The sequence below is a fragment of the Pongo abelii genome, chromosome 23, assembly GCF_028885655.2.
Source record: "Pongo abelii isolate AG06213 chromosome 23, NHGRI_mPonAbe1-v2.0_pri, whole genome shotgun sequence".
Classification (NCBI taxonomy): Eukaryota; Metazoa; Chordata; class Mammalia; order Primates; family Hominidae; genus Pongo; species Pongo abelii.
Window position 1 is genome coordinate 26,932,554 of NC_085929.1, and position 12,294 is coordinate 26,944,847.

The following is a 12,294-nucleotide window of genomic DNA, read 5'->3' on the forward strand; positions in this document are numbered from 1 at the left end:
CAGAAATTAGAGCTATGATCGCGCCACTGCACTCCAGCCTGGGCCACAGAGCAAGACCCTGTCTCCAGACAATCACAGAACTTCCAATGGATGCCGAATGTATAACTTTTTTTTTTTTTTCTTATTTGGAGTAAAATAACTTGATCCTTGATTTTTGGCTGTAGCTCCTGAGCCATTTGAGGCACTGGGGGGTTTGTGTGTTGATTACCTATGAAGGAGCAAGTGGGCTGTTTCCTTCTCCCAGCGGCTTCCTTTGACCCCAAATCCCTGAGAGTCTCGCCCATTTTCTTCTTGGCTTTCTCCCTTTGATATGCCCAGCCGGCTCCTGCCCTACCTGGCTGCCACCAGGACCTGCTGGAGGTGGTTGCTGGGAATTATTTGGTGTCCTGTTTGAACCTTGCTTGCCGTGCTCCCAGATTTCCTGTTTCTCCTGGGCTTGCCTTTCAGGATTTGCAGAACCCCTTCTCCTTTAGAAGTGTCAACTGGGGCTGGGTGTGGTGGCTCACGCCTATAATCCCAGCACTTTGGGAGGCTGAGGCGGGCGGATCACCTGAGGTCGGGAGTTCCAGGCCAGCCTGACCAACATGGAGAAACCCCGTCTCTACTAAAAATACAAAATTAGCCAGGTATGGTGGTGCACACTTGTAATCCCAGCTACTCGGGAGGCTGAGGCAGGACAATCGCTTGAACCCAGGAGGCAGAGGTTGCGGTGAGCTGAGATTGCGCCATTGCACTCTAGCCTGGGCAACAAGAGGAAAACTCTGTCTCAAAAAAAAAAAAAAAAAAAAAGGCAATTGGACCTTAGGACAACTTAAAAACATTATCAGATTTTTATCTTTTAGATAGCAGACATGAGTCTGCTCTTAATAAGGATTTACAGTAGTCTCTCTGTTTCCTGTGGGCTCCTGGCTGGCTTGTGTGAGCTCCCTCCTCTAGGATGGGCACTCCGTCCTGGACATTGCCGTGTTGCCAGCTGTTCTGCCAATATTTTGCTTCCTGTGTTGTTGTTATTGGTTGGGGGTCCAGGAGAGGTTGCTGCCTGGACTGAGTCTAGTTGCTGATCAGGATGAAGTTGATCTCTGCTGCCCTTCTGAAGGTTTCTGTGCACTGTATTGAATTCAAGGACATCCTACGTAAGAAGTGTGCACAGCTCCAAGAGTTCTTCACAAATGATTATGCCCTTGTAACTAGCATCCAGAGTGAGAAACACAACCCTGGAAGCCCCTCACGTATCCTGAAGCTTTTAGTCACTCTCAGCCCCCACCTATAAGATTAGTGCTGCCTGCTTTTTAATGTACGCAAATGGAGCTGTAATAGTCTTTTTGGTTGGCTCTGGCATCTTTGCTCACAAGTATATTTGAGAGATTCATCTGTGTTGTTTGTAAGTCAAACCATGTGAAATTATCAGCAGTCAGCTGTTTTTTTACCCCTAAAAGGTAAATTCATACAGTTCAACCTAAACGTTCTGTCCTGTTCACTGCTGGATCATAGTCTTTTATACCTGCAGCTGTCCCTTCTCATGGTGGGCATAGTTGTTTTCCATTGTTGGACCTTCATGAGCGTGTCTGCCGTTTGGTGCGCATACGTGTGCATTCTTGTTGGCGTATTCCTTGGGTGAGTTTTTGGGCCCACAGCTAGCTAGCTAGCTAGCTAGCTAGCTAGCTTGTTTGCTTTATTTAGAGACGAAGTTGGCTCTTGTCGCCCAGGCTGGAGTGCAGTGGCGCAATCTCAGCTCACTGCAACCTCCGCCTCCTGGGTTCAAGTGATTCTCCTGCCTCAGCCTCCCAAATAGCTGGGATTACGGGAGCCTGCCACCATGCCCGACTAATTTTTGTATTTTTAGTAGAGACAGGGTTTCACCATGTTTGCCAGGCTGGTCTCAAACTCCTGACCTCAGGCGATCCACCCACCTTGGCCTCACAAAGTGCTGAGATTACAGGCGTGAGCCACCACCCCCGGCCTTGGGCCCACAGTTTTAGATTGTGCCATCCAAGGGTTTTCTAAACCATGTGAGTGTTCTGGCCAGACAGAACACTGTTCATGGCGGTGGCTCATGCCTGTAATCTCAGTACTTTGGGAGGCTGAGGTGGGCAGATCACTTGAGGCCAGGAGTTGGAGACCAGCCTGGCCAACATGGTGAAACCCCATCTCTACGAAAAATACAAAAATTATCTGCGGGTGGTGGCGCACTGCACTCCTGTAATCCCAGCTACTCGGGAGGCTGAGGCAGGAGAATTGCTTGAACCTGGGAGGGGAAGGTTGCAGTGAGCCGAGATCTCGCCACTGCACTCTAGCCTGGGTGACAGAGCAAGACTCTCTCTCAAAAAAATAAAAAATTATAAAGCATGTGAGACTTCTGGTTGCCTTATTGCCTGGCTAACATTTGGTGTTACCTTTTTCCTGATGGGCTTTGACGTTCTTATTCTTTCTGGAACAGTCCTGGTCTTGTTTAAAAACATCCCCATTTCCCTTTCAACCCTGGGAGATACTCTTTTAGTCTTTGTTTGGCTAATCAAAATCCCATCTTTAGTATCTGTTGTTGAATTTTTGTGTTTTTGTTTTTTCTGATTCCCTTTCAGCATGTCATCTCAGTCTTGTCCCAGCCCGGGGGGTCAGGCAGTATTGTGTACAGACAGTGCAGTGGCTCCTTAATGCTGGTTGCCTCGGAGCCTTTGCCAGGCCTGGAGAACTGCATAGGTGCAGGACTGCCAGTAGTTCTTCCTGCTCTTCGATCGTTGAAATGTTTTCTTTTATGAAGTAATGATGGTAGAAGATGATAGGGTTTCTGTTTGTTTCTAATTCTAGTCTTTACTTGGCATTAAGAAATTGTTAGCTGCTAGGGTTGATTTTGAAATTGTGAAGTTGGAGAGTGTCTCCTGGAGCCGTGGGTTGCATGGCTGCAGCTCTGTGACTCAGCTGTGCTGGGTGCCTCCCTTTGGGGCTCAGTTACCGCCTTTTAAGGTGTCCCTGGGGTGAGAGAGATGATCACGATAGTCCCTTCCACCTGGGCGGCCCAGGCTTTCGTCGCCCATTTAGTGCCTTGCATGTAGAATTTCCACCTATTGTCTGCTGTGCTGCCACTGCTTGTCCTCCCTCCCTGCCACACAGAGCTGTGTTCTCTGCCTGCCACTCACGCCTGCTTCTCTGATCAGGGTTTGTGGAACCCTCCGGCGTGGTCACCATTCTGGTACCTGTGGTAACACGCTCAGCCTTGGTGTGGCACATTCTAGGTCTACTGTTTGTATTCACCAGCCTGTGAGCTTGTGTACATGGGACATGTATCTTCGTTTTGGGGGCTTTCTCCTTCTGCTTGATGCCCATCCCTTGAGCATTTACTCCTTGTGGAGCGCTTGGCTTTCAGGCTGTAGAGAGCTTTCCAATCGGTGTCCAGGTAAAAACAAAAGAAGGAAAAAAAACTTCTAACCTAGCCCTTCTCAGACTTGACTGTGTGTTTGAGCCCCCAGGGTTCTGGTGGTTAGGGCTGGATGGAGTCTGAGCATCTGCATTTCTAACAAGATCCCTGGTGGTGCTGCTGCTGTTTCTTGGGTCATGGCCAGTGAGCAAGAAGAGCAGGGAAGTGGGCTGGAGAGGACTGCAGAAACCAGCACAGGGACCGTTTTGCCTCCTGACATATGTGGCTGCCAGATTCCTGCTTTTTCCTCACCTACTAGGAACAGCAGCTGCACATCCTCTGGTGGTCTTGCATGGGCTCCTGCTCTGTGGCTGCCAGCGAGCCTTTTACCCCATGCTCAGGCCCCTCTTGGGAGTCAGGGTGGTGTTGGGATGGAGTTTGGAGGTGAGCACAGCATTCGTAGTCACTATCACAACCTTAAATTGTTATTCTGCTTCTTTTTTTTGAGACAGAGTCTCACTCTCACCCGGTGCGATCTCAGCTCACTGCAAGCTCCGCCTCCCAGGCTCAAGCAATTCTACCTCAGCCTCCGGGGTAGCGGGACTACAGGCGCGTGCCACCACACCCGGCTAATTTTTTGTGTTTTTAGTAGAGACGGGGTTTCACAGTGTTAACCAGTATGGCCTTGATCTCCTGACCTCATGATCCACCCACGTCAGCCTCCTGGAGTGCTGGGATTACAGATCGCACCTGGCCATTATTCTGCTTCTTAAAGCAATGTTCTCCTGCTTCTCTCCAATATCCTGTCTCAGAACTCTCAGCCAGACTGTGCCAGGCCTGGGGCCCTCCTTGGTGCCAGCACTAGCAGGGGAGATCAGCTGCAGGTCTCCAAGGTCTTCCTGGCCTCATTCCTTGCTGGCTCCAAACCCGGAAGTGGTGAGGAGAGGGAGGGGACTGAGGCTGTACCTTCTGGGGAAGCACAGTTTGGAGGCACCTTCGGTCCAGCTCTCCTCTCAGCAGCCCATTCCAGCCTTTTCCTTGTGCTGGGGTGTTAGCCCGGGCTTCCTCACCTCTCAGAAGGGACAGTACACATGGGCAGGTGGCTTGGACCATGCAGGGCTTGGCCCTGCTGTGGGCAGTACGAGGTCATCAGTAGGACCCATGGGCATTTCGGGACAGGCTTGGGAAAGTCACTGGGCTGGGGTGGATGCTACCTCCCTCACTTTAGGCCACAGGGCTGGCCTGAGGAGCAGAGGAGGAGGCCAGCCTCAGGTCCCAATCGCTGCATCACCAATGTGTTGAGTGGAACCCGAGTGTTTATTTTGTAGAAGCTGCGTTGGAGGGAGCTGGGCTCCTGGCATTTGTGGAGCCTGTTGCTTTCCAGGAGGATGGTCTGGGAGGAGAGCCAGGAGCTGCTGGCCGGCATCCAGGTCTGGGCTGGATTACATGGCTGGGCTTGCCCAGAGCAGTGAGCCCCACCCACCACCAGCCCATGCCTGGAGGGACGGGGAAGGAGATCATGGAGGGTGGGGGTGTTCCCAGAGGAGCAGCAAGCACAACCTGGGCCTCCAAAGCAGGCTGCATGGGGGCCCTACCTTGTCACTTCTGGTGGAGGAGCTGGGCAGACCCCATGCCCTCACAATGAGTTTGGGAGAATACACCCAGGTGAGGCCCTGCTGTGGATAGGCAGGCGGTGCTGGGGGGTCGGGGAGTGAGGGTGGAGGTGCAGACTGGAGTCCCTCCTCCTGGCACACCAGTGCATGGAGGGCGGTGCCTCCTCTAGCTCCCCCAAGCAGCTTGGCAGTTGGAAGCTCTGTGTGAGTGGCATCCCTGGCCCTGCCTGCATTAGGGTGGGGTCATAAGACTACAACTTTGGAGTCAGGCTTTAGGTCCACACTCTGCTACCTACATGCTCTTGTGACCCGGGCAAGTTGCTTAACCCCCAAGAACCTTTAATTTCTTATCTGAAACTGCAGAGATAACGCCCGGCTCACTGGGCCTGTGGGAAGATTGAGGAGATCAGACCTGCCCACATGTAGGCTGCCATCTCATACAGGGCTGTGGTGGTGGGCGAGGTGCAGCCTTCGCCCCTTGGAGCTATCTCTTGTCTACCAAGGCTTCCTCAGGGAGGACTCCAGGCGATGGGGATAGGATGAACAAAGTCCTGGGCTTGTGACTGTGCAGGGCTGGTTGGTGTGTCCAGGGGCTGGGCCTTGGGGCACTTCTGGATCCTGGCTGCCTCCTGCCTGGCTGCCTTGTGCCCTCCAGGCAGTCTCTCCCATGGCTTAGGGGCTCCTGGGAAGAGGCTGAGCTCACACAGGGCCACCCATTGCAGCTGCATGTCCCGGCCACACCTGAAGTATGAGGTGACTATAGTTGGGGGTTGGTCTGGAACCAGGGCCGATGCCGACCTTAGTCTTAAGTTTGGGAGCAGTGGCAGCAAGTCTGGGACTCTCTGTGACCCCGGTCAGATGTACTTAAGACCTCTGGGATGTGGAAGTTGCCTGGTGGCCCTGTCCTGCCCAGCATGGCTTCTCAGCCTGGCATGCTTGTCCTTCCCACCTGACAGTGGAGCTCTGGCGGGCCGTGGGCGGCCCTGCTCACTCTCAGCTGTCTTGGCGTCAGCTGGAGGGTTCTCGTTTCACTGTTACTTTTGTTTAGGACGGGAGGTGGTTAAGGTGCTGTTCCTTGGGGATGGGCTGGGGGGAGCTTCTCCTCAGTCCTCCAGCATAGCTCCAGGCCTCCTGCAGGAAGCCCCTTTCTTGGTAGTGAGGGATGGCTTCCAGGGAGGAAGGTGGATGAGAAGGATCCTAGGAGGGCTAGGCGGGGTGGCCTGCTTGGGGTGGCGCCCTTTCCTGGTCTTCACCCTTCTCCCCAGGCCTCCCTCCTGGCTGGCCGTGAGCCAGAAGTTTCAGTCTGAAGGCAGGGGTATCATGTGGCTGAGACCACACCCTGAGTTTGACCCCCCACCTGTGGGCCTGGACGTGGGCATGAGATGTGTTCCTGTCTCCCAGAGGCAGGGCCTCCAGAAGGAGCCATGTGGAGGCCTAGCACCTGGAGCAGTTCTGAATGCCTGGCTTATTGGAGGCCAAGGCTCTAGGCAAGGTGGGTGTCCAGGCTGGGTTGGGGCAGTGCCTCTCAGAATAGAGGCTGGAGTTCTCTGCTTTCTGCCTCAGCAGGGATCACTTTGATCTGCACACCTCCTCTCTCCTGGCCTTTGAAAGATGCTGACCAGAGCACACTCTCCTGCCCTTTGCTAGGTGCTTAGAAGAAAGGCCTTGAGGTGACCTTGTTCCAGCCTCCCCACGGGCCCCTGCAGCCACGTGGACTGACCAGAGGCTCCACACTCGGGCAGGTGTGGCCTGACCTCGCGTAGGATCATGGGCTAGTGGGTCCCCCAATGGGGGGGTGCTTCGAGTGTCAGGAGGCAGTGAGGGGTGCACAGTGCCCTGGCCTCTGTCATCCCCATTGGCTATTTGTCTGGTCTGTGTCTGGTGAGTGAGTAGGGGGATCCAGAGTGCAGGGTGGTCTTGGCCTGGGGCTTTTGACTGCCCTCTGGAGATGCCCTGAGGGCCACCCAGCTGGGGAGCAGCCGGGAGGGATAGGAACCTGTTCCCACTGTGGCGTCTTTGCCCTTCCAATCTGCTTCCCCGTCGCCCTTGGTCTCTGTGCTAGTTGGAAAATTGAGGCAGAACCAATACCCCTGGGTGATCTGGAAATCATCAGTGGGAAGGGGTGCCTGTGCCCAAGGCTGCAGATGACATGTCCGTCCACACTTTCAGCTCCAGGTTTTCTACGTTGTGGGGAGTTGAGAGGTCAGGGTGAGTGCTGGGTTTGAGGCTCAGCTGTGCTGTGTGAAGATTGACAGGGGCCCACCTCATCACATGGACAGAACACACAGGCTCCTGGGTGGCCCTGCGGGTCCAGTGACATAGCACATGGTCGGGCATACAACAGTGCCCAGAAAAAGTTAGCTGGTGGTGTTTCCAGGGTATCGTGCTGAGCTTCTGAGATGAGAATGTCCTGTGAAAGCCTCTGTCTGGAGGTTTCATTGGAAGTAAAGTTTACATGCAGTTAAGGGCCTAAAATTGTATTTTCATTTACCTTAACCCAGACTCCCAGCAAGATAGAGAGCTGCCCTCACCCCAAAGAGTTCCTCATGCCTCGTCCTAGATAGGCCTGTCAGGGCCAGACAGTGGGCACTTGTCCCTCGCCCCATCCTGGACAGTCCTCACCTGTCCTTCACAGCCTGTTCTGCCCTGGTTTTTACCCTCAGTCCGTTTTGCCTATTCTAGAACTTGATGTAAATGGAGTCATGCAGTCTGTACTCTCGCAAAAGGCTTCTTCCACTCAGTGCCACGACTGTGAGGTTCATCCATGTTTCTGCATCATTTCTGCCCTTTGTATTTTTAGGGTTTTAAAAGTAATACTTTTGGCTGGGCATGGTGGCTCACATCTGTAATCCCAACACTTTGGGAGGCTGAGGCAGGCAGATCACAAGGTCAGGAGATCGAGACCATCCTGGCTAACACGGTGAAACCCCGTCTCTACTAAAAATACAAAAAATTAGCTGGGCGTAGTGGCAGGCGGCTGTAGTCCCAGCTACTCGGGAGACCAAGGCAGGAGAATGGCATGAACCTGGGAGGCAGAGTTTGCAGTGAGCCGAGATCACCACGGCACTCCAACCTGGGGGACAGAATGAGACTCCATCAAAAAAAAAAAAAAAAAGTAATATTTTTTAAAATGTTGAGTATTACAGAAATGAACATAACATACAGATACTATGGTTTTTCTATAATCCCGCTCCCAGAGATAATCTTATTTAGCAGTTGGGTATGTGTGCCCCCAAGGTTTTTCTTGTCACAGAATGGACTTGACTGGGCCCTGCAGAGCAGCTGCCTTACTGTAAGTTCCTTGAGGGCAAACAGAGCGGGGGTGGGGCTGCTGTGGCTGGCTCAGTTCTACAGAGCTTGGGCATGTGCCACCAGTAGCTTGAGAGGCTGGAGTATCTCAGTGCTGTTCCAGCCCCCTAGCACCTGCCTGGGCCCTGGGCCAGCCCTCAGTGTCTGGGGACATGGCTTTCTGGCTTTTTTGTGGCAGGGACTGGGAGGGGAAGGAAAGGAGAGCAGTTGCGTGTTGGCTGTTCCCGTAAACAGGGCCGTGTGTCTGCTCTAACAGACGCCTGGGAAGGTAACCCCGAGGCTTTGTGTTCCTTCCTGCAGACCTTTAGGGTTCCTCAGAGAGAGCTGGCCCTCCCTCCAGCTGCTGGTGCTCTTGCCCTTCCCAGCTGGGGCCAGTCCACTTACAGGGGGCATCCTGGAGCTGAGGGATCCTAACTGGGGAGATAGTTTCTGTGCTACCCTTCTTGCCTCTCCCCTGGACCCCTGAAGGCTCTGTCCCAGGGAGGGGACAGGTCACAGTCTTAGGCGAATGCCCAGCTGGCCCTGATAGCCCAGGCCTGCTGCCCCACTGCCTCAGATCCTGGGCGTCCTGGGAGCCAGCATTCTGGATGGGCAGTAGGCCAGGGCTGGGCGTGCTAGCCTTGGGGCTGATAGGCATGCTGCCCGGGCCTCCTGCCAGGGGCTTCTGGGTGCTAGGTGGCATCCTCGTCGCAGCCTGCAGTCAGCTGCTTCCAGGGCTGGGCACCAGCATCCGGGCCAGCACCCAGAGCCGTGTTTCTAGTTACCTGGCAGTCCCCAGGCAGAGCCCTCCAGGATAGGCGCTTGCTGTTTCATGTCCAGCGGTGAGCGGGTAGGGCAGAGCTCTGTGGCTGAGAAGGAAAGAGCAGTGCTTAGTAGGCGTTTTGCAGCAGGATGGCGTGTGCCACCCCCCTACCCCGCCATGGGGTGAGGCTGCATTGCTGCTTGCAGACACAGTGGCGGCCTAGACGTGGCCCAGACTCGGCCCAGCTGGTGTGGATGGCAGGCATGGTGGCATTGTGCTTGCTGTGAACTTTCTGCAGGTGGCTCTGACACCCCCTACGTCAAGTGGAGGGTTCAGGGAGGAGCCCTGCCCTGTTCTACATCACAGCTGACCCAGCCTGGGGCCATCCTTCCTTGGTGGGGAGACCTAGTCCTAGCCTTGGGCTTGTAAAGTGCCTGTCAGGGCCAGGCAGTGGGCACTGACAGAGGGTGTTCCCACCCCACGGCACTCAGGTGCCCCCCAGTTCTATTCTGCCACCCACTCCCTGCGTGGCATCCAGTAGCTGGCCTGGCCTCTGGCAAGGTCAGGTGACCCCTGGCTGCAGAGTTTGGCATGCGCTCTACCCAACAGGGCTCTGGTTAACTGGGTCCTGAGGGGACCTGGGGAGCAGGTGAAGTGGCACAGGGCTGGATAGTGGTATCTGATTGCCTCCAGTGTGCCACCGAGACCCTCTATCCAGTTTTTCGACTGCTCCCGCCAGTGTTTCAGTGGCCCCTGCCGTACTGGCCTCATCCCAGCGTTAGCCCACTGGGCCCAACCCTTGCTAACTGTGGACGCCCTTGGGCTTCCTACCAACAGAGCTGGTTCTGCTGCCCTCTGGGCCTCTGGTGGGGTCCTGGACGAGCCATGCACCCCTCCCCTCATACCCCCCACCCAGAGGGGAGCTGCACTAGGGGCCGGAGAGACAGCTGGCCGGCTGCAGCCTAGGCCTCCCAGCTCTGGGCCGGCACCCCGGGTCTGGTCACATTCCTGAGGGACCTGCTGAGCCTCCCTGGCCCTGGGGGTGGAGTGGGGGAAGGGGAAATGGGGACGGGCCGCTGCACGCCCCCTCCCTGACCCTGGCTCTATTCCGTGGGGGCCGAGGCTGGCAGGTGTGGGGTGCAAGGACCCACCACCTCAGGATCCCCCCTCCCTCAGGACCCAGAGCTCTGGGGGTGGGAGGGAACCCGTCATTTCCTGGCAGCAGCTGCCCAAGGCTTTGGTGGGCCGGTATTGAAAGCCCAGGCCTGCAGCTTGGGCGAGCCCTTAGGCAGTGAAACCTCTGGAGAGGGAAGGCCATGTGGTCAGGCCAGGCGGGCTAGGGGGCTGGGCCCTCTGGGCAGGGAGGGGGTGAGAGCAGATCAGGAAGGGAAGGAACAGGGGAGCCAGAAGCGGTTGAGACTGGTTCTTATAAATAGCCCTTGCACAAGTGGCTCCAATTTTGACTTTTTGTTATGTAAATGTGGCCAGCCTGGGAAGGGCCCTGCCCAGGCCTCCTGCTACCACACCCGCAGGCCAAGAATTGTGTGTCTGCCACCGGCGCCCCCTGGCCTAGGTGGCCCCTGGGTGTCCTTAATCTCCTGTATGTGTTAGAGGGGCAGGTATTGCACCCACCACACTCCCTAGACCTGTTCCCTGGTCCTTACTCTTCCTGGCTGTCAGATCCTACTACCAGGCTCTGTGGCCACAGTCTCCTGCTGGGCTGCCCCTGGTGCCCCAGCCAGAGACCCCCAGGTGCTTCCCTTCATCGCCCTTCCCTCCCTTCTTCGCTGATGGCTGTCTGGGTGACTGTGTTCGTCTTCTCTTCCCCAGGTGACCAGGCATTGATGCACCCCCAGGAAGGCCACGCGCTCAGGAGGCCCCCCCCCCGCTGGCTGCTGCTCACATGGTGTCTGGGCCCTTGGCACTCCGGTGAGGCGCAGGGGAGGGAGGACCGCCACTGGCCCCTTTCCCCGGAGTTTCTGGGTGGCGCACAGCCCCACAGCTCGGCCTCTATCTGTCTGACCCGTGGTCCTTTGTGTGCACACAGCACTGGGCAGTGTGGAGGGAGCCTGGAGGCCAGTGACCTCTTCCAGTCCCCTTGTCAGTCTCGGGGTACCAGCTGTCTGGGTGCTGGCAGAGCCGGCACTGATGTTTTCTGGGGGCTAGGTTACTGGGGCCCAGTGTGGAAGCCACACCTTGGGGGCTCTTTGTCCCTGCCTGGTGGGTTGAGGGGGCAGGGAGTGGAGGAGGATTGGTTCATGAAGTCTCCAGCCCATGAGCACCCTCCTGAGCTGCTGTGGGCTGGGCTGCTAGGCAGAGAGCCCCTGGTGGGTGCTTGCTGCCTCTTGCTGTTAGGCTCTGAGTGCCAGCGGTGTTCCAGGCTGTGTTGCACCCTTGTGTGTTCACATTGAGCTCTGGTACCTTCAGGGGCCTGTGAATGTTAGGGTTTTCCTTTGTCTTTGCAAACAAGGGTAGGCATGGGGCTGGGGAGAGTTTCTGTCATGAGAAGGTTGGGTAGGGTGGGACTCTTTCCAGGCCTCTGCTCTGGGAGGCAGGGCTGGACACTCTGGGAGGGGCAGTAGATCCCAGAGGGCGGCGGGCTCAGAGTAGTTCAGCTGCTGAGAGACTGGACCCTGAACTGCGAGGCTCAGAGCTGCCTGTGGGCCCTGCTGCTCGGTTGTCTGTCAGCCATGAGGAAAGTTCATGTTTCCACTGGCCCCCTGCCCTGTGGAAGCCTGTGAGCCTATCCGGGGCACAGGTGGCCACCTGGACGCTGGCATGCCTTCCCCAGCACCCTCCTGCTGAGCCATTCTCTGAGGGACTCTGGTAGGGGTGAGATGATGGAGCTGGGAGTACTGTGTTTTGTACTGGGTAGTTGGGCTTAGGGCTGAGGATGGCTTTGAGTCATTCAAAGCATTCCAGTGTCATTCTCTATACCGCCGGCCACCGTCCTTGCCTCTGCCCTTGGAGGGACATTTCCCTCCTCCCCATGGGTTCCATCTGGTGCCCACTGTGCACCCATTTGCCCTGCCCTTGCACTCCCACTGTGGGGTGCCTGGTCCATGGCAGAGGAGGCTGCTCAGTGGGGATGGGAAGCGTGGTGAGGAGCACCCGCTCTCAGAGCCCCATGTCTTGCTGCTGCATAAGCAGAAACACACCTGGGCTGGCAGGGTTCCTGCAGAGACCAGCGGCGTCGGTGTGTTTCTTGCTTACTGATCTCAGTTAATGCCTGTGCCAGTCTGTGTGATGGAGGCCAACTGTCCACCTTTCCTAGGCCC

The 12,294-nt window shown here is 56.0% G+C and overlaps 1 protein-coding gene across 4 annotated transcripts in view; it reads left to right on the top strand.

The window, feature by feature from the left end:
- HIC2 (HIC ZBTB transcriptional repressor 2) overlaps window positions 1–12,294 on the top strand; it is a 36,075-nt gene that overhangs the window by 16,539 nt on the left and 7,242 nt on the right. For 2 of the 4 annotated variants that reach the window (XM_054543086.2, XM_024240146.3), the window contains exon 2: window positions 10,847–10,945. The exons of 1 other annotated variant lie outside the window; for it this stretch is intronic. In XM_054543086.2, coding sequence (XP_054399061.1) covers window positions 10,920–10,945 — 26 coding nt within the window. In that variant the 5' untranslated portion in view covers window positions 10,847–10,919. Of the gene's footprint in view, window positions 1–10,140; window positions 10,636–10,846; window positions 10,946–12,294 lie in introns of those variants that run through there. One more of the 4 variants, XM_054543087.2, reaches the window with a different exon arrangement.